The following is a 27,766-nucleotide window of genomic DNA, read 5'->3' as shown; positions in this document are numbered from 1 at the left end:
GTGCGGGTGGAGGGGACACCTGGAGCGGGAGTGCCCCGGCCCCAGGAACACAGCCCAGGGCAACTCAGGGAGGGTTGGCCGGCGAGGGACAAAAGAAAGATGCCGAGGTCCGGGGCAGCATGGAGGCGGGATGCCTTCTGGGGCTGCCGGGCATCCGGGCATATAAAGAGGCACTGCCCCCTCAGAAGAACTGAGGAGAGGCTGGAGGAAGTGCCTGTAGACCCAGGAGGGTCAGGACTGGAGGTAGAGGTGGCAGCTGGGACAGAGGGGACCCCAAAGGAGGTAAGGACCCAGACCGTCGCCGGGACCGCCTTCACCCAGGAAACCCAGACAGACTGGGCCCAGCAGGAGGCCGGGACCCAGGTGCGGGTAGAGCGGGGGATCAATATGAAAATTGAAAGGTGGCTAAGGAACTGGTTAAAGGGGAGACTACAACGGGTCGTACTGAAAGGTGAACTGTCAGGCTGAAAGGAGGTTACTAGTGGAGTTCCTCAGGGACTGGTTTTGGGACCAATCTTGTTTAATCTTTTTATTACTGACCTTGGCACAAAAAGTGGGAATGTGCTAATAAAGTTTGCGGATGACACAAAGCTGGGAGGTATTGCCAATACAGAGAAGGACCGGGATATCCTACAGGAAGATCTGGATGACCTTGTAAACTGGAGTAATAGTAATAGGATGAAATTTAATAGTGAAAAGTGCAAGGTCATGCATTTAGGGATTAATAATAAGAATTTTGATTATAAATTGGAGACACATCAGTTGGAAGTAACAGAGGAGGAGAAGGACCTCGGAGTATTGGTTGATCACAGGATGACTATGAGCCGCCAATGTGATATGGCCGTTAAAAAAGCTAATGTGGTCTTGGGATGCATCAGGCGAGGTATTTCCAGTAGCGATAAGGAGGTGTTAGTACCGTTATACAAGGCACTGGTGAGACCTCATCTGGAATATTGTGTGCAGTTCTGGTCTCCCCTGTGTAATAAGGATGAATTCAAACTGGAACAGGTACAGAGAAGGGCTACTAGGATGATCCGAGGAATGGAAAACCTGTCTTATGAAAGGAGACTCAAAGAGCTTGGCTTGTTTAGCCTAACCAAAAGAAGGCTGAGGGGAGATATGATTGCTCTTTATAAATATATCAGAGGGATAAATATCAGGGAGGGAGAGGAATTATTTAAGCTCAGTACCAATGTGGACACAAGAAGAAATGGATATAAACTGGCCATCAGGAAGTTTAGACTTGAAATTAGACGAAGGTTTCTAACCATCAGAGGAGTGAAGTTCTGGAACAACCTTCCGAGGGGAAGAACAGGAGTACTTGTGGCACCTTAGAGACTAACAAATTTATTAGAGCATAAGCTTTCGTGGACTACAGCCCACTTCTTCGGATGCATGTGGGCTGTAGTCCACGAAAGCTTATGCTCTAATAAATTTGTAGTCCACGAAAGCTTATGCTCTAATAAATTTGTTAGTCTCTAAGGTGCCACAAGTACTCCTGTTCTTCTTTTTGCGGATACAGACTAACACGGCTGTTACTCTGAAACTTCCGAGGGGAGCAGTGGGGGCAAAAGACATATCTGGCTTCAAGACTAAGCTTGATAAGTTTATGGAGGGGATGGTATGGTGGAATAGCCTAATTTTGGCAATTAATTGACCTTTGATTATTAGTGGTAAATATGCCGAATGGCCTGTGATGGGATGTTAGATGGGGTGGGATCTGAGTTACTACAGGGAATTCTTTCCTGGGTGCTGGCTGGTGAGTCTTGCCCACATGCTCAGGGTTTAGCTGATTGCCATATTTGGGGTCAGGAAGGAATTTTCTTCCAGGGCAGATTGGCAGAGGCCCTGGGAGGTTTTTGCCTTCCTCTGCAGCGTGGGGCAGGGGTCGCTTGCTGGAGGATTCTCTGCACCTTGAGGTCTTTAAACCACGAGTTGAGGACTTCAATAACTCAGACATAGGTTAGGGGTTTGTTACAGGAGTGGGTGGGTGAGATTCTGTGGCCTGAGTTGTGCAGGAGGTCAGACTAGATGATCATAATGGTCCCTTCTGACCTTAAAGTCTGAGTCTATTATGAATTTTCGAATGACACCAAGGCATACTTGGCTCAGCCTCTGTTAAAGAAAGTTCATTTTGGGTTTACTATTGTTAGGGGCCAAATCCTAAAGTTTGTTTGTGTTTGTATTATCACTATTTATTGTATGTGGGTGGCATCCATGTTAGAATCCAAAATGGAGTATTGGTCATGTGACCCGAGGGTTAGCTAGACTGCTTCCCGCCCTTTTCAACGGACAGCAGTGGCGCAGTGGTAAACAAGGACCAGCTCAAACCGGTTCAGGGCGGGAATGCTACGGGGTTTCCCGCCTTAGACTCTTTCCTAGAGGCTGGGGCGTGCATCTTGCTCCAACCGGCTGCCTGGCCTCCGGAGCCGTTACCCGCCACAGTCACAGTCGTTCCCATCCGCCTGCAGCCACCCACGGCCAGACCACCGAGGGGTCGCCCCAGGGCTCCTCTCCCGAGGCTTGATACAAGCTCAGAGAGAGAGGCCCTGAGTGCCTGGTGGGAGGCGAATGTGTATGTGTCACACTGACCTTGTACCCCCATCTGGGGATAATTTGGGTCCCGGCTTCACGCCACGCATCACTGGGTTACTGCACCTGGAGAAGAAGTTTGTCACGGACTCCCTGGTCCTGGCCACTATTGGCTCCGTGCGGTCCCTGGGGGGAACCTAGGGTTACCATTCATCTGGATTTTCCCGGACATGTCCGGCTTTTTGTGTTAAAAATAGCGTCCGGGGGAGAATTTGTAAATAGCTAAAAATGTCCGGGATTTCCCCCGCATGCAGAGCGAGGCGTGGCTGGGAGGGCTGCGGGAAATTCAGGTGGGGGTGTGGAGAGGGGTCGAGGCAGGCAGGGAGCAGAGGGGGTTGGACGGGTCGGGAGTTCTGGGGGTCCTGTCGGGGTGGGGAGCGGTTGGACAGGCCATGGGAGTCCCGGGGGTCTGTCTGGGGGCGGGGGTGTGAATATGGGGCAGGGGTGTGGATAAGGGTCGGGGCAATCAGGGGACAGGTAGGTTCCTAGGGGGGCAGTTAGGGTGGGGGGTTCTCAGGAGGGGGCAGTCAGGGGACAAGAAGCAGGGAGGCTTAGATAGGGGGTGGGATCCTAGGGGGCAGTTAGTGGCAGGGGTCCCAGGAGGAGGCAGTCAGGGGACAAGGAGCAGAGGGGGTTGGGAGTTCTGAGGGGGGCAGTCAGGGGGTGAGAAGTGGGAGGGAGTGGATGGGGGCGGGGCTAGAACGGGCTCCCCCCCCCCCCCCCCCCCAGTGTCCTCTTTTTTGATTGTGGAAATATGGTAACCCGAACAGTGGTTCCCAAACTTTAACAACCTGTGAACCCCTTTCACTAAAATGTCAAGTCTCGTGAACCCCCTCCTAAAAATGAATATTTCCAGGGATTTTCTCCTTTACCGGAGTATAAATTACAAAATTTCCAGTGATTGTGGAAATATAAAATTTGTTTTTATGACCTGCTTATTACACACTATTTATTATTTATCATTACAGCATTTTTATTACATTATGAAAATGGCAACACTCTTCCCAGATCTCACTTTCGTAGCTTGTATCAAGGAGCCTATGGTTCATCAAGGAGTATCAGATGGGAAACAGCAGGAAGGGATTTAAGAAGCCAACTCAGAGCTCCTCCTACACAAGCAGTCAGGTCTTGAGCAGTCCAGGCAAACAACACATACTACGCTTGATCTTTCAACAAAGTGTAAGCAGAGTCAGGATGAGCTCTACCCTGACATCTGGTGGGGAATTATGGCAAGTGTGGAAAAGAACTCCAGGGGCTGATCTTGTTTGCATAGGCACACCCACCCGCCAGGCGTGAAACCACAGCAACTCAAAGTGGTTACTTTGGCTGGTGTGGGATCCCCAGTTTCTCTGTTATTGGGGCAGGAGGAATAAAGTTTTGTTACCCTGATTCTGTGAATCAAGGCCAGTGGAACTGTTGTATGACAGAAGGACTGAGTGAGTCCTTCACCATTACCTAAGCAGCACTTGCTTGACAAGGGGCATGGGTTACAAAACCCAGTGAATTGAGAGAGGGTGGGTGACAGGCATTTGTACTTGATGGGAGAGTCCTTGAGGGTTTGAAACACCAATTGCACTACTGTCTCTCTCCACTGGTGAATGTCAGAACTTTGATTCCATTAAGAGTCTAGTTACAGGCTGCTGAGCAGAATTCACTTTGGGCCAATGGTGCACTAGCACTGGGGCTTCCCTACTATGAGCTGAAATTACTAAGAGCTGAAATCACAAAAGAGCTAAAGTTATTAAGAGCTGAGATCACTGAGGTTGTGTTAACTAGTGGGGGAGCCTGAACCTATATTGCTAAGCAGCTGGTGGAGCAATTTGTGGGGATGACTGGAAGAGCAGTGAGCGGTGTGGAGACTTGCGGGGCTGGTTGGAGCGGCCCAAGGAACGGCGAGCGGAGCTGTTTGTGGGGATGGCTGGAGCGGCTCACAGGTCGGTGAGCAGAGCGGAGCAGCTTGTAGAGCGGAGCGGTTTGTGGGACAGCAGGAAGTGGACTGGCTCGTGGTGAAGGCTGTGGCGAAACCCCACGGAGAGACGGACAGCCGGTCTCGGATCACGTAAGGTGCCCCTTAACACCCTGCGTGCCCCCCTTTTTACTCTGGGGCTGCACTGACCAGGGACAGAGACTTTGGGGTCTGTTGGACTTTTGGGACTTTGGGTGGTTGCTGGACCCAAGAGACTTTGGGGACTCTGGGTGATTTTTCGGTTGCTGGATTCAAGAACCAAAGGGAAAGGACACAGCCCAATTTGCTGGGGTGGGTTTTTTGCTCATGGTTTGTGTTATGAATCCTGTTTGTGGCGTTTTTCCAATTTAATGCTGATCTTGTTTACCTCATGTTATTAAACATTTTCTGTTACACTCAGACTCCGTGCTTGCGAGAGGGGAAGTATTGCCTCTTAGAGGCTCCCAGGGGGTGGTATGTAATTGTCCCAGGTCACTGGGTGGGGGCTCGAGCCGGTTTTGCATTGTGTTATTGAAACGGAACCCCTAGATTCAGAACCCGGCCCTTGTTGCTGCCAACTTAGATGGGCAGAAGGGTTACATTTGAAGGTGTCTAAGAAGCCAACTCAAAGAATTCCTCCTACACAAGCAGTCAGGTCTTGAGCAGTCCATGCAAACAACGCACATTACAACAAAGCTTAAACTTGTTCTTCATAATAATTTTAAAAACCAGACTGGCTGCCTATTTAATTTTAAAAACAGCAAAAAAATCCACCTCCCTTTCCATTTCTTATAAGGAGTCTTGAGGTTTAAATCTCCTCAATGTGATAGATATGCTTGCTTTGATCTGCTTAGCTCTTGGAAGTCCTGGGGCTCCAGGCTGCTGGCCCCATGCTGCCCGGGTCCCCTAGGGACAGCTCTGGCCGCCATTAGGGAATTTTTCCCCGAGAACCCCCTATAACAGTTGGCGAACCCCCAGGGGTTCACGAACCCCAGTTTGGGAGCCACAGCCCTAGGGGAACCCCGTTCAGTGCAACAGCCCTTCTCGAGGGTCCACTCTGTCTTGGGGGTTCAGCCCCTCCACCTTCTGGAACCGCACCTCTGAGACTTAGCACACCTGTCTCTCGCCATGGGCCCCCTCAGGGAGTCCCCTCGCTCTGGGCCCCCGGGGCCTCCACTCCCAGAGGGAATAATGCCACCCTGTTCTCTAGCCCGGAGCGACTCTCAGCCAGTGTAACACAGGAGGGTTTATTGAGCATCTGAACCCAGCACAGGAAACTCTCAGGTCCTCAGGCCTGGCCTCCTTCAGCACAGCACATCCAAGTCTCCTCTGCATCTGTCCTTTGCCTTCTATCCAGATAAACAGGGTCATCTGGGCCCACTCTCCTCTCAGCCGTCCTTTGTCCTCCTCTGGCTGGAACTGGCTGGTCAGGTCACCGGGGTCCTCTCCCCGCAGCCCACTGTCCTCCCACTGGCCAGAACCAGCTGTGACTCCCAAGCTGGGCCTCCCGGTCACCAGTCGCTGGGGTATCCATTCTCCAGTCCATTGGCTGGGGTCCCAAGTTCCATCGCTGGGCCTCTGTAACAACAAACTGCCTCTCCCATCACCTCGTTAAACCAGTAACACCCAGAGAAACTGAGTCCTACCTCCTCTACATGCAAACCATTGGAAAAAACAAGGAAAAACCAAGAACCCCCCCTACTTCATCACATCTCTCCCCCCTTCGAGTCTGAACGGAGCAGCATCACTTAGCCAGTGACCTGGGGAAGTCAGGGCCCCCGCCCCGTGATAAAGCTTCGGCTATAACATTGGCCCTCCCACTCACATGGCCCACCTCCATGTCATACCCCTGGAGGAGCAGGGCCCATCTCAGCAGCTTGGCATTAGCCCCTTTCATTTGGTGCAGCCATGTCAGTACGGCTTCATCATGTTGACTGGGGTCCCAGTGGGGGCCAGCTGTGGTCACACAATTAGGGTGAACTGCACAGAATGGGGAAGCCAAACCCCAAAAAGCTGGTGGATGTTCCAATATTTAGAATTACCAAACTAGCATAAAACAGCTTCTTTATTACCTTACGGATTACTCAGAAGTCCAAACAACACAGTTCCCTTAAAGTGATCCAGCCTCAGGGGCTGGGAAGTGTCTGTGAATCCACAAGAAGCTGCACTAAGACTGAGCTTTAAGGGTGACCACCTGCCCCCCATGTACACCCCATTTCATAAAATGATGATAAATCTTGACCAAAGTATGCCTCGGGTGGTGTCATTCAAAAATTCATAATCTGCTGAACATTATTAGCTACTGCTTAGGATTCGACAAATGGGCAGCTTTGCTATTTATTTAGCCAATGACCTGAGCTGTGAGTTTACCCAGGCAGTCTTGATTTCCGTTGTTCCCAACGCTCACTTTCCTGCCTCATCACTAAACAGCGGCCATGCTGGAGTGACTCAGGTTGTGTTAATGTTCCCTCGACACCGGCGTGGGTGGAACCCCAGTTGGGGATTACAGGGCTGGGGCAGGACATTGGCCTTTGCTGAGCTGATGGACCCATAGGGATCGAGCACTTGCTGGAGTTGCTCTGCAGTTTAATTAGTGAGTAGCCGGCAGGGCTGGCTCCAGGCACCAGCTTGGCAAGCAGATGCTTGGGGCGGCCACTCCGGAGAGGGGTGGCACGTCCAGCTATTCGGTGGCAATTTGGCGGAGGGTCCCTCACTCCCGCTCAGAGCGAAGGACCTCCCACCAAATTGCCGCCGCAGATAGCAATCGCGGGTTGTTTTTTTTGGCAGGGGGCTGCTTGGGGCGGCAAAACCCCTGGAGCTGGCCCTGGTAGCCGGCTAGTGGCGCAAGCCACAGGCTGGAGGCTGGGTATGGGCGGAGGCTGGAGTGGGGGCAGGTCACCAGCAACGCAGCATCTTGGGCTGGAGGGGGAGGGGACACGGCTGCTCCCCAGCTCAGCTCACACCCCGGACAGCACCACCCCGGTCAGTCGTGCACATTCCCAGCAGCTGGGGTGAAAACCAGAGCCGGGGTGGGAGAGGCCCAGGGGCTGAGCACACAGGCTGTGGAGGAGGGACGCAGAGACAGGGCACTGGCCCCACCTCTGGGTCCACATGGCTGGGGGCAGGTGGGATGCCCGACTAGAGGGGCCTGTGTGTCTGCACTGTGTGGTGCCGGGCGGGTTTGGCAGGATGTGGTTTCCCTGTGGGAGGGGGGAGTTGCAGTAGCTGTGGTTCGGTGCCCGCTCAGCGCTGGGCTGGGCGCAGAATCACCCGGGCCCTCGGTAAGTACAGACAGACCCTGTGTGTGAATCCCAGTCCTGCCCCGCTCTAACCACTATACTCCAGTCCCCTCCCCAAGCCAGGACTAGAACCCAGGAGTCCTGGCTCCCAGCCCTGCCCCGCTCTAACCACTAGATCCCACTCCCCTGCTCTGCTCAGTCATTTCCCCGCCCTCTCTCCCACCAGCACCATGCAGCGATCTGGGACCCACTGAGAGCAGCAAATCACAGAGCCCGTGAGTCCAGGCGCTGACTGCGCCCTGGAGCCGCGGAGCGGGAGGATGTGGGTGCCAGGAGCCAGCTACATGCCCCCTTCCACCAAGCTCTGCATTGAAATCATCCTCGCACTGCTCTGCCAGGGTAAGAGAACAACAGCAGAGACACCTGGGCTGGCAGGATCCCCCGAGCTGGGGAGAGAACCCAGGAGTCCTGGGTTCCAGATGCCTCCTGCTGTAAGAGTTGATACTGGACAAATAAATTATGGTTTGGGGAAATAAAGGGGCTCTAGCGAGGGGGGGAGGGTAGAGCCCAGGGTTGGACTAGCAGGGGGCTGCAGGTTGGGAGTGAGGGGCAGAATGTGATTTCAAAGCAGAATTTTCCCCAGGAAGTGAAATTGGGGGTGGGGGCTGTTTGAAGTCACAGGGGATGAGGGGTGAGCCCGTGAAGGCGGGGGGGGCGGGGGCTGAATGGCACCATGGTAACAACTGAGAAATATGTCACGGCCATTTTATTAGCTCTAACTCAGGCTGTAAAACCGTCACCACATTAGAGCTGGCTACTCAAGCCTTCTGTGAAGCACGACAGCTCCAGCCTCGTTGGCTTCTTGCTGTAAGTTTGCCCTTGTCGAATGCCGTCAGTTCCCCTTCGGAGGCTTCTCCTGTGCCCGGTTCTGCCAGGCCTTCACGGCAGGCTCCTTCCTTCCTGCTCCTGACCAGGCAGACGGCGACTCCCCCCAGAACACGGCGTTCTGTTCGGTGAGGAAAGAGGATTTCCCAGGTTGGACTAACTTGAACTTCAGTCCTGGAGCATCTTCTATTTTCATCCAGACGTTTGGGCTTTTCGGACTCTTGCTGAGAAAAAGAGTGTAATTAAGACATTCAATTTACGGATTTTTAAATGTCTTTTCAAGATTCTGCAGCTCGTACTAGTTCTAGTTGAACAGATTACAGCATTGTAGGGCTGGAAGGGACCTTGAGAGGCATCTAGTCCAGTCCCCTGCACTCATGGCAGGACTAAGTATTATCTAGACCTTCCCTGACAGGTGTTTGTCCAACCTGCTCTTAAAAATCCCCCATGATGGAGATTCCACCACCTCCCTAGGCAATTTATTCCAGTGCTTAACCACCCCGACAGTTAGGAAGTTTTTCCTAATGTCCAACCTAAACCTCTCTTGCTGCAATTTAAGCCCATTGCTTCTTGTCCTGTCCTCAGAGGTTAACGAGAACAATTTACCTCTCTCCTCCTTGTAACAACCTTTTATGTACTTGAGAACTGTTCTCATGTCCCCTCTCAGGCTTCTCTTCTCCAGAGTAAACACACCCATTTTTAAAAAATTTTTCCTCATGATCTATGACCTTTTTCTAGACCTTTAATCCTTTTTTTTGCTCTTCTCTGGACTTTCTCCAATTTGTCCCCATCTTTCCTGAAATGTGGCACCCAGAACTGGACACAATATCCAGTTGAGGCCTAATCAGCGCAGAGCAGAGCAGAAGAATTACTTCTCATGTCTTGCTTACAACACACCTGCTAATACAGCCCAGAACGATGTTTACCTTTTGTCAACAGTGGTACACTGTTGACTCATATTTAGCTTGTGATCTACTATGACCCCCAGATCCCTTTCCGCAGTACTCCTTCCAGGCAGTCATTTCCCATTTCTATGTGTGCAACTGATTGTTCCTTCCTAAGTGGAGCACTTTGCATTTGTCCTTATTGAATGTCATCCTATTTACTTCAGACCATTTCTCCAGTTTGTCCAGATCATTCTGAATTTTAATCCTATCCTCCAAAGCACTTCCAACCCCTCCCAGCTTGGTATTGTCTGCAAACTTTATAAGTGTACTCTTTATGCCATGATCTAAATCACTGATGAAGATATTGAACAGAACCGGACCCAGAACTAGTCCCTGCGGGACCCACTCGTTATGATCTTCCTGCATGACTGTGAACCGTTGATAACTACTCTCCAGGAACCGTTTTCCAACCAGTTATGCACCCACTTAGGTTGTATTGTTTATGAGACGGTCATATGAGACAGTATCAAAAGCCTTATTAAAGTCAAGATGTACCACATCTACCGCTTCCCCCCACCCCCTATCCACAAGTCCTGTTACCCTGACAAAGAAAACTATCAGGTTGGTTTGACACAATTTGTTCTTGACAAATCCATGCTGGCTGTTACTTATCACCCTATTGTCTTCTAGGTGTTGCAAATTGATTGCATAATTATTGCTTCATTATCTTTCCGGGTACAGAAGTTAAAACGGCCTCTGCAGTGTGTATAGGAGAGATTAGGGTTATACCTTTCTCTGAGCAAATCTTGCACTCCATTGTGTCTTCCAGAGAAGTTTGCAGCTCCATCAAATGCAGAAGCAGCATCTCTTTGGGGTCCAATTGACAAGCATTTAACTCTTCTGAGATGTGGGTTGTCAGAGATGCTATAAACCACTTGAACCTGCAGATGGCGGGTTGGTGCAGTCTTGGTTCCTGGTATGTTCCTCCCCTTGGTTGGTTTCTACACTAGGGGGTGATGGGGGATTTCAGGGTGGTTGCACCCCTCCTTGGGGGGGAGGGAAATCCCTGATACTGGACAAATAAATTGTGGTTTAGGGAATTAAAGGGGCTCTGGCAGAGCTGTGGGGTGGGGGAACCCAGGGCTGGTCTGGCAGGGGGCTGCGGGTCGGGAGTGAAGGGCACCGGTATAGCTGTGGGGAGCCCAGGGCTGGTCTGGCAGGAGGCTAAGGGACAGGAGTGAGGGGCACCGGTATAGCTGTGGGGAGCCCAGGGCTGGTCTGGCAGGAGGCTAAGGGACAGGAGTGAGGGGCACCGGCAGAGCTATGGGGAGAATGAGATGTCAAGTAAGAGGGGGGTTGGGTAGTAAAATGCCCCTCCCCCAAACCCTTGACTCTCAGCCCAAAGCCGTTTCCTCTTTCACCAGCTAATCAGAGCCGACCACCATCAGTGACTTGGAAACACCCCCCACCCTGCCTCCTGGCTCTAACCACTAGTCCCCCACTCCCCTCTTAGATCCAGAAGAGAACCCAGGAGTCCTGGCACCCATCCACAGCTCTAACCACTAGACCCACTCCCCTCAAGCCTCCCATATTTCATCTCTGCTCCGTTGTTGGTGTCTTTTTATTCTCTCTCTCCCCAGGGAAGGACAGAGCTCTGTGTGGGGGTGGGGGTGGATCTAGGGGGTCTGCGGGTCGGGACTGAGGGGCACTGGCAGAACTCTGTGTGGGGGAGGGGGTGGATCAGGGGGGCTGCAGGTCAGGACTGAGGGGCACTGGCAGAGCTCTGTGTGGGGGTGGGGTCGATCTAGAGGTGATACCAGTCAGCTCTGTGTTCTTGGGGAACCAGGGCACAGTATCCAGCCTTTCTGACTCATGGAAGACACACTCCACCCCCACACCCCCGCCTCTGCTTGAACCAAAACCGATCAGAGAAAAGACTTGCAGAGAGCAGTGAAGGGCGTTGGGAAACACACCTAGACCCCTCCTGACAAGGGTGACAGGATTAAGGGAACTCCCCTGGCCTCATCTGCATCGAAGCTGGGACAGGGAGACATCTCCATTAGCATACAGAATGGAGAATAGAGAACCGCAATGAACTCTGGGACCAGAGAAGCAGGGAAGCACTGCATCCTGGGGATCTCTGCTCCAGATGTTAATGAACCTACACCTGCACACACCCAGCTCAGCAGTTATCAGACCAATTCTAGGAATGAATCCTTGATTGAATCCAAAATATCGAGGCAGCCGAATTGCATGGTGAGCTCCCTGGAAGGAACATCACCCATAGCCAGGAGTGATCAGCTCCTATTGTCTAGCCTAAAGAAAACCCTGGCGTCATCAGGTTACCCATAAACAAATCTAGTGTTCTCCCTTGGACCATTGTTGTTTCCCTACAAAACCCTGACCCATGCTCAAGGAAGTGCTCTGATGCCTGGATCCAACATCTGCATCAGTTCCACTGGGACTTCATCTTCTCCTGACTGACCGTGCTGGGGGCTCTGCCCGTCTCCAGCACTCCGGACCCTGAGCTACCACCATCACCTGGGACCCCCGACCGGTTCAAGCCTCACAGAGTGGGTGAGATCCCTCCCTCCCTCTCTCTCTCTCTGTTTTCTTTTCTACCTCAGACAAGTAGAGTTTTCCATATATGAGTTTTGTAACCTTCAATAATGTAACTGTTATGTTGGCTTAGGCTCTCCTTGTGTGGTATCACTATTAGTCTATAAATAACTTTTATGGTTAAGCTGGTTGCTTCTCTCTCTCTCTCTGAACTTTACTCTTTTGAGTTTTTAGCTTCCCCATGTACTCTGCAGCAACGCTTCTTTTACCTAAGCTAAAGATCCCTGTAGTGCCCCAAAATCCTGTGGGGTTTGCTCATCAAGTGGGTTACCACCAGAACGATTGTAACGTGACCGTGGGGATAGGGACGTGCTGAACCTGGGACATACGAGGGTGGCAGCTTGGAAGTGCTGCTCGACCCAGACTATTGAGTCCAGGGGCATATAAGGGGGTCAGGTTGAGGGTGCTGATTTACCTGGGCCACTCAGACTTGCTCTGTGTGTGTGTGTGTGTGTGTGTGAGAGAGAGAGAGAGAGAGAGAGAGAGAGATTCTGGGGCTGGAGGAACCCAGCACTAGGGAACCTAGGTCCTGCAGGACAGCTCCATTGGGAAGGGACGTGCAGAAGGGAGGAGTAGAGCTCCGTATGAACACAAGAAGGGAGGAGTAGAGCTCCGTATGAACACACGCATGCCCAACTTAGCACACAGAAGGTGCTGTAAGCGGCCGTAGGGTTGAGAGAGGATTGTGATTTGAAGCCCCCTGGGAAAATAAAGTTACCCCCTGATGTTGTCCCCAAAAACTCATTCAACCCCAATTGGCCACACATTCATAATGTTGCCCCTGTTTCCACAAGGGAGGTAAAACACATAGTTGCAGAAGCCGATCTCCCCACCACAGAGCTGGTCACGGACGTAGTAAGGTGATCTCCTAGTCAAGCCAAGGCTATTGCGGAGAGACGGGGGCCACTGAGCCGTGACACAGCCGTTGCATGGCTGGCCCGTGTTTGGCAAATGCACCCCTCTGCTGACGGCATGGACTTAACCCAACTGGCTCAGTTATACACCTCTCCTTGGGACGCGGATGCTCTGGACATCGGCATAGGTTCTTGGGAGCGGACTGCCCCTGGGCCCCGGGAATGGATGATAAGTGCTCTCAAAATATTACTGCCTGCATCTTCCTGCAAGAAACTATATATAATGGAAGAGCAGAAACCAGGAGAGGCCCCCGAAGTTTACCTATTTCAAAAATAGAAGCTGGCAGTTCTCTCTGATTCATTCCCCCAGACAGAAGCGAATGGGATTGTCACTTTCCAGTATCAGGGACACGAATCAGTACAGAGCACTTCCGCAGGACTAAATTCTCAGACAAAACTGACCATGGGGGCTGTGGATTTAGAACACCTCACCTGGAGTGAACTAGCGGCAAAAATCAAACAGGCAGGAGATTTGCTGCGAGAAACTGGTGTCTTGAAAAGACAAGTCAGCAAAAAGACTACCTCAGAGCTGTGCAGGCTATCACATTTACAAATAATGGTCCTCACTCTGCCAGGCGCCCTCCCAATCCTAATCCCCTACCTCCCACAACCCTGGGCAGCGCCGACCCAAGGAGAGCCTTAGGAACGTGATTTAGATGGAGCTGGTGAATGTAGGGGAGGATATGGGAAAATATGATCGCCAGCCCCTCAGCAGTCTAATTAATGCTTTGTCTCAGGTCATGTGGAGAAAGGAGTTAATGCAGGGAGCTCCCCCACAACCCACTGCCCCAGTACGGAGAGCATCCCCCACGCCCACTCCCTGTCAAAGCCAGATCCCTGACCCCTCCTCTGAGTGGAGGCTCTCAAGGGAGTCAGCCAAGCGGTAGGGATGTCCGGGTCCCCGTGGGCCTCCCTAGCTGATCGCAAGACGTCAGTGTGATGTATGGAGGAGACCCACTGTGAGGGGTTGACGTTATTGACATAATCTTGGACCATATAGAACATGGTTGCAACCAAAGTCCTGTAGTGGTGCCAAATCTTGTATAAATGGGGTGTCTAAGACAAGGTTATGGTTTGCTGGTTATGATTATGCTGTCTATATGTGTGTATCAATTTTGTAGTTGAAGTTATGAATATTGGCTCTATACTGTCTGTATTTCAAACTTATGCTTTGCTTCTGGGTGACATCCCAGACAAGTTGGTGTTAGCTTTGCCTAGCCTGCTTGATGGCCCATTAAGGACCATCAGCTCTACAATTGACCCATGGAGAGAAGGCAGATACGCCTTGCAACTCAGCAAAGTATGCAGGGACTGGCCCATGTGACTCCAGACTCCATTTTGCTGTAATTTTCCACAGTAAGAACAAAGAAGTGTTCTTACACCTGGAAAAGACTATAAAAGGCTGATGCTTCATCTCCATCTTGTCTTCAATCCTGCTTCTTATCTCTGGAGGGACTTTGCTACAAACTGAAGCTCTGAACAAAGGACTGAAGACCCATCCAAGCTGGGGATGTTCCAGAGACTTGATTTTGAACCTGCAGTTTATTCCATCACTGCTACAAGCCTGAAGCAAGAACTTTGCCATTACTGGATGTAATTCATTCCATTTAACCAATTCTAGCTCTCATCTAGATCTTTTTCCTTTTATGAATAAACCTTTAGATTTTAGATTCTAAAGGATTGGCAACAGCGTGATTTGTGGGTAAGATCTGATTTGTATATTGACCTGGGTCTGGGGCTTGGTCCTATGGGATCAGAAGAACCTTTTTTCTTTTACTGGGGTATTGGTTTTCATAACCATTTGTCCCCATAACGAGTGGCACTGGTGGTGATACTGGGAAACTGGAGTGTCTAAGGGAATTGCTTGTGTGACTTGTGGTTAGCCAGTGGGGTGAGACCAAAGTCCTCTTTGGCTGTCTGGTTTGGTTTGCCTTAGAGGTGGAAAAACCCCAGCCTTGGGCTGTAACTGCCCTGTTTAAGCAATTTGTCCTGAATTGGCACTCTCAGTTGGGGTCCTGCCAGAACCAGCATCATTACAGGGATAGAGTGGGGAACCCAGGGATGTTAGCCCAATTGCTAGTAGACAGGATCTTTGAAGGGAGACCCACCACTAACCAGGTTCAGCTCAACGGGTATGAGGGAGAAACTGTCTCCCATGGTTTGTCTCCTGGAAGTGGTGAAGCCATCCCTATCTCCCAGTGTTTGTCTGGGAACAGCCAGGTGGTCTGTGACAAGGGGGAGGGAAGTTCAAACTGTTTGTCTAGTCAGAAAAGCAGTTTCACTGCTGGGGGAGAAAATGGCTCTGGTGTCCTGTCTGTGGAGCAGGCAGAAGGTACCTCTCAGTTTATTCTGACTGAGGATTTGTCAGTTGTGCCAGATGTGGTTCTGGACTCAACTAAAACCCAGGCAGGAAGTGTTCTTAGGACTGTGTCTGTCAGGGTAATGACTTGCCCATGGAGGGAGCTACCCCGATGTCCAAACACTTGTCTGGGAACAAAGGGGAAGAAATTCCAGACTTTGGGACTGTTAAAAATGGCAGTTTATCTGCTGAGGGAGAGGATGTCTCCAATCTTCTGTCTGAGCAGACAGAATGTGCCTCTCAGCTTACGCTGATTGAGGATATGTCAGTTGTCTCAGAAGTTGTTCTGGACTCAACGGAAACCCAGAAAGATGCTCAGGAAGATATTTCTGTAGAGCAGCCCCTAGCTGAAAAGGGAAAGGACAAAATGTCTGGGGAAAATGGATTGTTGCCTAAAGGTGCTCCTGAAGGAATAAAACTTCATGCTGGTGTAAGCAGAGTCAGGATGAGCTCTCCCCTGACATCTGGTGATGAGCTGTGGAAAAGGACTTCAGGGGCTGATCTCGTTTACATGGACACACCCACCCTGCTGAGCATGAAGCGACTGCCTGCCCAAATGGTCACTTTGTCTGCTGTGGGACCCCCACTCTCTTTGTTATTGGGGCAGGAGTAATGAAGTGTTGTTATCCTGGTTATGTGAATCAAGGACAGTAGAACTGTACTTGGCATTTTATGACGGAGGGACTCGCCCTCAACTAGGTAGCACTCGCTAGGCCAGGGACATGGGTCCCAAAGTCCAGTGAGCTGAGAGTGGTTGGGGATTGGGATATGTATCTAGTAGTGTGGGATTGGAATACCTTTTTGATCTGTTTTCTTGTCACTGTGTAGTGGGTGGTTGGGGGGTCCCCCGGTGGCTGGAGCAGCTGGTGGACAGCGGGGGAGTCACTCTGCAGCTGGAGTGCCAGGTGATGGGGGGGCAGGTCTCCCAGGTTCCGTGGCAGCCGGCGGGCAGCGGGTCGGGGTCCTGTCTGCCGGGGCGCATCAGTGGGCTCCTCGGGCACTGTGAGCGGTGGCGGCTGGAGCGCAGGGTGGGAGGCCCCCTGTGGCTTGGGCGGTGGTGGCTGGGGCAGGTGGTGGGGATCCCCTGGCTGCATAGGCGGCAGCAGCGCGGAACAGGAGATCCCCGGTGGCTAAGGCAGCTGTGACTGGGCCACGTGGTGGGGCTCGCTGTGTTGCCCGAGCAGTTGCAGCTGGGGAGCGGAGCAGGAGTCCCCTGGCGGTGGGACCAGTGGCGGCTGCGGGGCAGGAGTCTCCAGGCGGTAGCCAGGGCACGTGGCGGGAGTCCCCGAGCGGCGGCGGCGAGGGTGCGCCGCGGGTCTCCCCGGGCCGCTCGGGCAGCGGCAGCCGGGGAGCTGGGCAGGAGCCCCCGGGCGGCGGCAGAGGCGCGCCGCGGGGCTCCCCGGGCTGTCCGGGCAGCAGCAGCCAGGGAGCGGGGCAGGGGTCCCCAGGCGGCGGCGGCGGAGGCGCGCCGCAGGGCTCCCCGGGCGGTCCAGGCAGCGGCAGCCGGGGAGCGGGGCAGGAGTCCCCCAGCCCGGGACATCTACATCGAGCACATCACCGGCCACCGCCAATACCGAGAGTGAGCCGGGGAGACCTCGTGCACCCACCCACACCCCCTGCTGGACCCTATCCCCTGAGCCCTGAACCCACCAAACCTAGCTGAATCCCGCCACGTGAGGGTCACCCCATCCCCATTACCCAGCCCGCTTACTTATACCCATGACTGTCCCTGCCTCCCGTATGGGTGGTGGACCCTCACCGCTTATCGACTGTCTCCTGACCCCGCCCACCGGTTACCCACCCCCCATTGGGGACATTGCAGTGTGTATATACTATGTGTGCTGCCCAGCCCCAAAACACCAACATACCCCCATACTCTGCATGTTACCCCCAATGACCAATGACTAACGCTTCAAATTTTCTGTATCGTTTATTTTTTCTAAATATTCTCTAATAAAATTTATATCTTGGCTCTTTATGAGCTAAGATCAAGCCACAGTAGTCTCTTGGTCTCTCCAAGGCCATGATCAAGTGTCTTGATGGTTTTGGTCTTAAGATAAAAGTCTTGTCTGTGTCTCTGGGACCTTGAAGTGAAAATATTATCTAAGTTATCTCTGTTCTTATCAGTTTACTAGAGCTAATTTTAACTCCATTAAGCAGAGTGTTACATGCTGTAGAGCTGAGATGAGTGATAGGTAGGTCTGAGCATTAGACCAGCCTTGTGCTAGGTGTTCTGAGTGTGCCAGCACTGCCCCCCGCAACAGCTGAAATCACTGAGAGCTGTGTTAAGCGGGGAGGGGGGCTGAAGTGGTTGAATATTGGTGAGTGGCCAGTCGGGTGGCTAGTGGAGAAGAGTGGGTAGCAGGACGGCTGGTGGAGAGGTGTGGCTGGTGGTGAAGACTGCAGCAGAACCCCATGGAGAGGTGTGGCACTAGGCCATGGACCTGAGCAGTGGAGCATGTAAGATGCCCCCCATACTTCCCCCACTTCCACCCAGGCTGGGAGGTAAACTCTGGGGGCTGCACTGACCAAGGTCAGAAACTGTGGGTGGGGCGACCTTTGGGTTGCTGGACTTAAGACCCAGAGGGGGAAAGGACAAGGCCAAACTTACTTGGGGGTGGGTCTTTACTCATGGTTTGTGTTATGAATCCTGTTTGTGGTGTTTCCCCAACATAATGCCACATTGTTTCCCTCCTTTATTAAAAGACTTTTGCTACACTCAGACTCCGTGCTTGCGAGAGGGGAAGTATTGCCTCTTAGAGGCGCCCAAGGGGGTGATGTGTAGGTCACTGGGTGGGGGCTCGAGACACTTTTGCCTTGTTTTACTGAAAAGGCAGCCCTAGATATGGCGCTTGTTGCTGCCAACTCTGATGGGCAGAAGGGTTACACTACCTTTTGCAAGCAATACGTTGCAACTGAAAGGTGTGGAAGTGAATTGATTAAGTTAGCTCAGAATGAATCCTTGCCTGTAGCAAGCAACAGTGTAGGTGCTGAGAAATTTGGTTCAGTTTCTAGCTGTCAAAGTTTCTCAACTGTGTATGTATCCACTGACTTTGTTTTGAAAAGGTCCAGGGTGGAAGCCATCCCTACTAAAACCAACACTGCCTCTGTCACTGCTACGCAGCTCTTTACCCGGACCGGAGATGGCCACTGCTCTATTGTGAATCGGGCCAGCCCCAGCGTTTATCAGGTAGAAATCCTGAATGGGAGAAATGGAAAACCCTGGTGGAAATGGTTTCATTCCTCACAGCTCAAAGAGTGGAAGGATAAACCACCTGACCCTCAAGACTGTCTTCTCCATCCTGTTGGCCACCCTTCTTGGCCAGCAAGAAGGAACGGCTTGGGGCCATTGGAAGATATGCATCGAGTGGGCTGGTCAGTGCCTACCCCGATGTTGAGACAGGAAAAGTCCAGAAAAGTCCTTGACTTATTACGGCCACCCTCACTAGGTCACTGCTTCCTGTTCACCCTGCAATATTCGTCCCAGCCTCTCCCAGTATATACGGGGGGAGTGTGGGAGTTTGTTCTCTCTTCTCTGTTCTCGCAGGTCCCGAACACAAGCCAGGACATCCCACCATTGCACCAGCACCCTGCTGTTCATAAGTGTCTGGAGTTTGATGCGGTCCAGGCTCTATGCTGAACCTGTGATCCCTATGAACCTTGGGAGGTGCCTGCCAGCTGGAGCCCAGGAAGTCAAATTGCTTTGCCACATGCATGGATTCTATGGGAATGGGAGCAGCCCCCTGGCCCTGCAGCGTCGCTACCAGTTCTATGCTGTCGGCAACTCCTTGGGTTGCCCCTGGGAAAGCGTTGCCAATTGCATGCCGAGGGCCACCAGGGTGTCACTCAAGTTGTGTTATGAAACTTAGCCCACCCCAGACTCTGTCCCATTCTTCTGGAAGCCATTGTGGTCTTGAACAGGACGTACACCCTCAAACACACCTAGTGACAGCCTGCTGGGTGGCGGAAGGTGCAGGGTAGCCCTTGTTTCCTCTGCTGTTTGGGGAACCACCATGCCCCTACGTGTAACTCACACACCTCTGTTACCCGGAGATGAACTGTGGCTGTCTCTGATCACGCCAGCAGGCAAGAATATCACACGATTCCTTGTAAATGGGGAACCGCTGAACTGGACTTTAGCTGGACGTGACCTGACTCAGCAAGGTCCCCCAGACTGGGTAATTCCGTGAATGGTCACACATGGTGACAAGCTCAGGCCAACAATTTGGTTTAAATTCTAGGGGCACATTGCCGTTTTGGAGGGATTTCATGAGCCCGGATTGTACAGAGTGGAATTGGACCAACAACAAGAAACAGTTTTAAATTTCAACCCTCGGATCACAAACCTTGCTCCCCTTGAAAGTGCTGATTGACCCGGTCCACTCAGACTTGTGTGTGTGTGTGTGTTTTCGTTTTTGTGTTTTCATCTGGGGAAGCGAGGCCCTGCAGGGTAGCTCCATTGGGTGGGGACTTGCAGAAGGGAGAAGTAGAGCTCCGAATGAGAACACAAGTGACACAAGCAGCACATTGATAGAAGTACAGAACCTCCCTCCTCCCCCGAGAAGAGTATCCCTAATAAATGAGCGTGCCCCAAAGTAACGGGCAAATCTGGTAACAGAGGGGCTGCGGTTCGGGAGTGGGGGCACCGGCAAAGCTGGGGAAAGAATGAGAGGTCGAGGAAGAGGGGGGCTAGTTAGTAAAATGCCCCTCCCCCAAGCCCTTGGCTCCTGGCCCAAAACCGCTTCCTCTTTCACCAGCTTATCAGAACCGGCCACCGTCAGTGACTTGGAAACACCCTCCACCCCCACTCTAACCATTAGCGCCCCAATCCCCTCTTAGAGCCAGGAGAGAACCCAGGAGTCCTGGCCCCCAGCTCCGCCCCGCTCTAACCACTAGTCCCCACTCCCCCGCTCTGCTCAGTCATTTCCCCACCCTCTTTCCCACCAGCACCTCCCCATGCAGCGATCTGGGACCCACTAAAAGGAGCAAACCATGGAGCCCCCGAGTCCAGGTGCTGGCTGCCCCCCGGAGCCGCGAAGCAGGAGGATGTGGGTGCCAGGAGCCAGCCAGATGCCCCCTTCCACCAAGCTCTGCATTGAAATCATCCTCGCACTGCTCTGCCAGGGTAAGAGAACAACAGCAGAGACAGCTGGTCTGGCAGGAATCCCCTGAGCTGGGGATAGAACCCAGGAGTCCTGGCTCTGAGCCCCCCAACCCACTCGACCCCACTTCCCTCCCAGAGCAGGGATAGAACCCAGGAGTTCTGGGTCCCAGATGTCTCCTACGCTAAGAGTTGATACTGGTGAAATAAATTATGGTTTGGGGAAATAAAGGGGCTCTAGCAGATTGCGGGCAGGGGCGGGGGTGGAGCCCAGCACTGGGCTAGAAGGGGGCTGTGGGTCAGGAGTGAGGGGCACCAGCAGAGCTGTTGGGAGAATGTGATTTCAAAGCAATATTTTCCCCAGGAATTGAAATTGGGGGTGGGGGGGCTGTTTGAAGTCACAGGGGATGAGGGGTGAGCCCGTGAGGGCGAGGGGGGCTGAATGGCACCATGGTAACAACTGAGAAATATGTCACAACCATTTTATTAGCTCTAACTCATGCTGTAAAACCGTCACCACATTAGAGCTGGCTACTCAAGCCTTCTATGAAGCACGACAGCTCCAGCCTTCTTGGCTTCTTGCTGTAATTTTGGACTTGTCAAAATGTTGTCAGTTCCCCTTTGGTGGCTTCTCTTGTGCCCAGTTCTGCCAGGCCTTCATGGCAGGCTCCTTTCTTCCTGCTCCTGACCAGGCAGACGGCGACTCCCCCCAGAACACGGCGTTCTGTTTGGTGAGGAAAAAGACGCTCGACCCGAGCTGTTGTGAGTGGGAGCAGCAGGAGATGAATTCCTACTTCTGCCAGCCCAAGGAACAGCACAAAGACCAGGTCGCGCCACGACTGATGATGAAGAAGAAGCTGAAGTCAAATCTTCATTCATTCCTCGTATGACATTCCACTCTGGGACCAAATCCTCTCTTCTGTCCTGATCACATGGCAGCCCCATTGCTGGGAGTGCCTCACACCACTAAATTGTCGGTGTTTTATGAGAAGGCATCTGTAAAAGCTACACAGAGGTTGATAGAATCCAGAAGTTGCTGTTGTAGATTTGTAAGAGACAACTCTGTAGTATTTTTTCAGCTGGTTTAACAGACACTTCTTGTCCTCTTCACTTAAGGAGTCAATATAAGTGCCTTCATTAGTCAACTTCCGGACTGAAGTCTTTGCTTCTTGCAGTGGATAGGTCTCTGATTGATCCAAGTGTATCTTCTACTGCTGGACAAAAATCTACAACTGTTGAAGCAGATGTTTGAATGGCGTCGTCTTATAACCCAAGTGATTTCATCAGTAGAGTTACAAGAGAGAGAACAGCCGTTGTCTTCTCTGAACGTTGTAGCAAAAGTAATCCACCAGCCTCACTCCTTAGATCCGTCCCACTCGGTAGAGACTTTCCAAAGCCAGTAAGAACAGTTGCAGTCATTTTAAGACCACAGCCAAGGATCGCTCGTTGAAAGCCAGAGGGTTTTCCCAGGTTGGACTAATTTGAACTTCAGTCCTGGAGCATCTTCTACATTCTCCAAGACGTTCAGGCTTTTCGGACTCTTGCTGAGAAAAAGAGTGTAATGAAGACATTGAATTTACGGCTTTTTAAATGTCTTTTCAAGATTCTGTAGCTTGTACTAGTTCTAGTTGAATAGATTACAGCATTGTAGGGCTGGAAGGGACCTCGAGAGGTCATCTAGTCCAGTCCCCTGCACTCATGGCAGGACTAAGTATTATCTAGACCTTCCCTGGTAGGTGTTTGTCCAACCTGCTCTTTAAAAATCCCCCATGATAGAGACTCCACAATCTCCCAAGGCAATTTATTCCAGTACTTAACCACCCTGACAGTTAGGAAGTTTTTCCAAATGTCCAACCTAAACCTCCCTTGCTGCAATTTAAGCCCATTGCTTCTTGTCCTATCCTCAGAGGTTAACGAGAACAATTTACCTCTCTCCTCCTTGTAACAACCTTTTATGTACTTGTACTTGAAAACTGTTCTCATGTCCCCTCTCAGGCTTCTCTTCTCCAGACTAAACACACCCAATTTTTTCTGGACTTTCACCAATTTGCATCCAGAACTGGACACAATACTCCAATTGAGGCCTAATCAGCACGGAGCAGAGCGGAAGAATTACTTTGTGTGTCTTGCTTACAACACTGCTGCTAATACAGCCCAGAATGATGTTTGCTTTTTTGCAGAAGTGTTATAGTTGACTTATATTTAGCGTGTGATCCACTAGGACCCCCAGATCCCTTTCCGCAGGACTCCTTCCTAGGCAGTCATTTCCCATTTTTATGATTGTTCCTTCCTAAGTGGAGCACTTTGCATTTGTCCGTATTGAATTTCATCCTATTTACTTCAGACCATTTCTCCAGTTTGTCCAGATAATTCTGAATTTTAATCCTAGTCTCCAAAGCACTTGCAACCCCTCCCAGCTGGGTATCGCCTGCAAACTTTATAAGTGTACTCTCTATGCCAGGGGTGGGCAAACTACGGCCCGCGGGCCACATCCGGCCCACGGGACCATCCTGCCCGGCCCCCAAGCTCCTGGCCTGGGAGGCTCTCCCTGGTCCCTCCCCCGCTGTCCCCCCTCCCCCACAGCCTCAGCTCGCTCGCTCCACCACCGGTGCAAGGCTCTGGGCGTTGGGGCTGGGAGCTCCTGGAGCAGTGCGGCTGCAGATCCCGGCCTGACCCGGTCTCCGTGCTGTGTGGTGGCAGCGGCGGTGGCGGCAGCGTGGCCCGGCCCCAGCTGGGCGGCGTGGCTGTAGGTCTGCCAGCCACCGGTGATCCAGGCAGCGCGGTCAGGGGGCAGGGAGTGGGGGGGGTTGGATACAGGGCAGGGGAGTTCGGGGTGGTGCTCGGCAGCTGGGGTGTGGATGGTGGCTGGGGGGGGAAACAGGGGGTTGAATGGGGGCAGGATTCCTGGGGGGGGCAGTCAGGAAGGAGAGGGGGTTGGATGGGGCAGCAGGGGGCAATCAGGGGCCTGGGTTCCGGGGGCAGTCAGGGGACAGGGAGAAGGGGTGGATAAATGGGGCAGGAGTCCCAGGGGGAGGGGGCAGATAGGAGGTCGGGGCCAGGCCATGACCCCCTCCCCTTACTTGCCCTCCGTACAATTTACAAAACCTGATGCGGCCCTCAGGCCAAAAAGTTTGCCCGCCCCTGCTCTATTCCATGATCAATATAATTGATGAAGATATTGAACAGAACCGGACCCAGAACTGTTCCCTGCGGGACTCCACTCGTGATGTCCTTCCAGCATGACTGTGAACCACTGATAACTACTCTCTGGGATCGGTTTTCCAACCAGTTATGCACCCACTTAGGTTGTATTTCCCTAGTTTGTTTATAAGAAGGTCATGCGAGACAGTATCAAAAGCCATATTAAAGTCAAGATATACCGTATCTACCACTTCTCTCCTATCCACAAGGCTTATCACCCTGTCAAAAAGAAGAACAGGAGTACTTGTGGCACCTTAGAGACTAACAAATCACCCTGTCAAAGAAAGCTATCAGGCTGGTGTGACAAGATTTGTTCTTGACAAATCCATAATGGCTGTTTCATTGTCTTCTAGGTGTTTGCAAATTGATTGCTTAATAATTTGCTCCATTATCTGTCCGGATCCTGAAGTTAAAACGGCCTCTGCAGTGTGTATAGGAGAGATTAGGGTTACACTTTTCTCTGAGCAAAGCTTGTACTCCACTGTGTCTTCCAGAGAAGTTTGCAGTGGTTTAGGGAATTAAAGGGGCTCTGGCAGAGTTGTGGGGTGGGGGAACCCAGGGCTGGTCTGGCAGGGAGCTGCGGGTTGGGAGTGAGGGGCACCAGCAGAGCTGTGGGGAGAATGAGATGTCCAGGAAGAGGGGGGCTGGTTAGTATAATGCCCCTCCCCCAAAAACTTGACTCCGGCCCGAACCTGCTTCCTCTTTCACCAATTAATAAAAGCAAATATTGACCCAGCTGAGAAATCGAGTCTCCTTCTCAGAGCTGGCCACCATCAGTGACTTGGAAACACCCCCGCGCCCACTCTAACCACTAGCCACCCACTCCCCTCTTAGAGCAGGAGAGAACCCAGGAGTCCTGGCACCCATCCACCGCTCTAACCACTAGACCCCACTCTCTACTCCCTTGTTGGTATCTTTTTATTCTCTCTCCCCAGGGAAGGACTGAGGGGCACTGGCAGAGCTCTGTGTGGGGGTGGGGTGGATCTAAGGAGGCTGCAGGTCGGGACTGAGGGGCACCGGCAGATTTCTGTGTGGAGGCGGGAGGTGGATCGGGGGGGCTGCGGGTCAGGACTGAGGGGCACCGGCAGAGCTCTCTGTGGTGGCGGGGGTGGATTGGGGGGGCTGCGGGTCAGGACTGAGGGGCACTGGCAGAGCTGGTCTGTTTCCCTGCAGGTCGGCTCTGCCAGGCGCCCATCTATCAGATACAGGTCCCGTCCCGCGTCACGGCCCAGCAGGGTCTCTGCGTCCTGCTCCCCTGTAATTTCACAGCCAACTTCAAATCCTCCGGGGTCGCCTACAAATACTGGTTCCTCAGGGACGACAAGGACACCAGCCCGGCCGTGGCCACCACAGATCCTGACAGGACCCCGAGGGAGCCTGGGGGCCGGATCCGCCTGGTGGGGAACGCCTCGGACGACTGCTCCCTGCTCATCAGCGACGTGAGAGCCGGAGACAGGGACCGCTACTACTTCCGCTTTGTGAAGGGAGACTTTAAATACAGCTACCAGGTGACCCACCCGCTGGTGGATGTGACAGGTGAAGCTCGGGGCCCTGGAGAGCTCAGCAGTATTAACTCCGCTTATACCCAGTGGCAGGGAGTCCCATGGGTTACCTCCACTAATTCCCAGTGGGGGGAGTTCTGGAGATTAACAACATCCAGTGGCAGGGAGTCCCACTGGTTAAGCCCAGTAATACCCAGGGGCAGGGAGTTCCGGGGATTAACCCCAGTAATTCCTCACTGAGTTGAATTTTAATGGTGTCGCCTGCTTAGAGCTGAAGGAGCAGCCGGTGCTGGAGATCCCCGAGGTACTGTTCTCTGGACAGCTGGTGAATGTGACCTGCCAGGCTCCAGGGACCTGCTCTGGGACCCCTCCCCATATCACCTGGACAGGGGGGTTCAACTACACAGCCAGGAACGTCTCGGTCACCCTGGCAAACGGCAGCATCTCCTATAGCTCGGAGCTCAGCTTCACGCCAGCCCCGGGGGATGATGGCAAAGAGCTCATCTGCACCGTCACGTACCCCGCCGTAGTTGGGGTCTGCACCCGCAGATCTGTCCGGCTCCAGGTCGACTGTGAGTGACCCCATCCAGCTCCAGCGGGGGAGTGGGGTCTAGCGGTTAGAGGGGCAGGAGCTGGCAGCCCGGACTCCTGGGTTCTATCCCTGGCTCTGGGAGGGGCATGGGGTCTAGCAGCTAAGGGTGGGCTGAGAGCCAGGACTCCTGGGGTCTATAGGAGGGCAGTGGGGTCCCAGGAGGCAAATCCCACCACACGTCCCATGTTCCGTTGCAGACCCGTCGGAGCTGCTGCCGTGGGGGAACTGAACGGTGCGGGGCCACGGGCCCGGGGGAGCGGCCACGTGTCACTGTGCTGCCGAGGGGAACCCCCCGCCCCGCCTCGAGTGGCGCTTGCCCAACCGCACCCTCCCCAGGGACTTCGAGGGCCCTGAGCTGTTGGCCGGCCCTCGGCCGCTCTCCCGCTCAGGGGACCGTCCCCCTACGCCGTACCCACCAGTTCATTACAAGCCCATCACCGCCCAGCCGATCCCACTGCTAACACCAGTTGTTGGTTTGCAGCGGGCTTCTCCCGGACACTCGTGGTGCCCTTGGCGGTTTGTGGGAGCCTCGTGCTGGTTGGTGCCGGGGCTGCAGTGGCCTGGAAAGTTGTGAAGGGAAGGTGAGACTCGGGCGGGACGGGAGAAGGATCTGGTGGGAAATGTAGCCTGGAATGGGGGAAAAAATGGATCCCCAAAGATCAACTATCACTTCTTGGAAGTGTGAAATTTCACCTGCTGCCCCTCAATTTCGACCCACAGTCCCCTGGTGTGCCAGCCCTGGGCTCACTCCCCCATCTCTGCTGGTGCCCCTCACTCCCGACCCACAGCCCCTGTTAGCCCAGCCCTGGGCTCCCCCCACATGCAGCTCTGCTGCTCTGGGATGGCGGTCGGGGTGGGGGGGAGATATTGGGATAGATGGACTCCTGGGTCTGATCAAGGGAGGTGGTGGGACACTAGGCTAGATGGGATGTTGATGATGGTTTCACCACAGGCAGGGCAGCAGGGGCCCCGCCAGGGCCGGACGATGCCAAGGGACTGGAGACGGGCAGGTCTCTCACTCCTCCGAGCAGCAAGCGTCTACGGCGCCCTCCCACAGACAGGTGGGTTCCCGGCACTTCGGCGGCTTATCCCAGACCCTGAACCCTCCAACCCCGTCCCTGCCCCATCCCCCACCCTGCTGGGATCCCTCCGTGAACTCCACAAGGGCTCTGAAACCCCCTCCCCCACTCCCAGAATCCCCCTCTGCTGGGATTTTCCCCCTCCAGCATCCCCTGCTGGTGTCCTCTCCCATCCTTTCCCCTGGGCATGGCGGCCACTCTTCCCCACTAACCCGGTCTCTCCCCACACAGGACGCCACCAGGGAAGGGGGAGCCCTTGAGAAGAAAGGGAGAGCAGGAGGAGGAAGAGGAGGAGGAAGATGCTACAGGGAGAGAGGCGACGGGGAACAATTCACAGAGGAACACATCTATGTCAACATCTAAAGCCAGAGAGGGGGACAGGGTCACTGCAGGGAGTGAGCTAAAGAGAGACTGGTGTCAGCGGTGGGATAGCCGGCCTGCCTTGTGGCTAAGGTGCTAGCCTGGGACGCCGGAAGCCTGGGTTCTATTCTCAGCTCTGCTACGGAATGGCTGTGTGACCCTGGGCAAGTCCCCGCCCCCCTCTGTGCCTCAGTTTCTCAGCTGTAACATGGGGAGTACATCACTGCATTTGGCTACTTACACTGTGAACTTGTTGGAGATGGTCTCTCGCTGTGTGTGGGCAGCGCCTGGCCCCGGGGGGGTCCGTGATCTCAGCTGGGGCAGGGACTGTCCTGGGCTGTGTCTGTGTCACGCCCCCGCACTTCCCTCCCATCTCAGCGGGGGGCCACTCTGCTAATACCCTTGAGAGGCAGCTACTGCTCCAGACAGAGTTCTGTGGAGCAGGTCGGCCTGTGTTAACCCTTTCACTGCTGCAGCTAAATAAAAGCCAT

The 27,766-nt window shown here is 53.2% G+C and overlaps 1 protein-coding gene across 1 annotated transcript; it reads left to right on the top strand.

Moving 5' to 3' along the window:
* The first annotated feature begins 99 nt into the window (after positions 1–99).
* Positions 100–27,766, top strand: LOC128827366 (uncharacterized). The gene is made up of 9 exons (XM_054011219.1): positions 100–363; positions 8,673–8,789; positions 21,186–21,425; positions 23,125–23,149; positions 24,883–25,278; positions 25,514–25,816; positions 26,318–26,417; positions 26,789–26,897; positions 27,147–27,766. The coding sequence occupies exons 1-9, from the start codon at positions 100–102 to the stop codon at positions 27,276–27,278; spliced, it is 1,686 nt and encodes a 561-aa protein (XP_053867194.1). The 3' UTR covers positions 27,279–27,766.

The sequence above is a fragment of the Malaclemys terrapin genome, chromosome 21 (assembly GCF_027887155.1).
Source record: "Malaclemys terrapin pileata isolate rMalTer1 chromosome 21, rMalTer1.hap1, whole genome shotgun sequence".
NCBI classification, from domain to species: Eukaryota; Metazoa; Chordata; order Testudines; family Emydidae; genus Malaclemys; species Malaclemys terrapin.
Note: the sequence above shows the minus strand (reverse complement) of the source record. Positions and strands in the feature narration are given on the sequence as shown.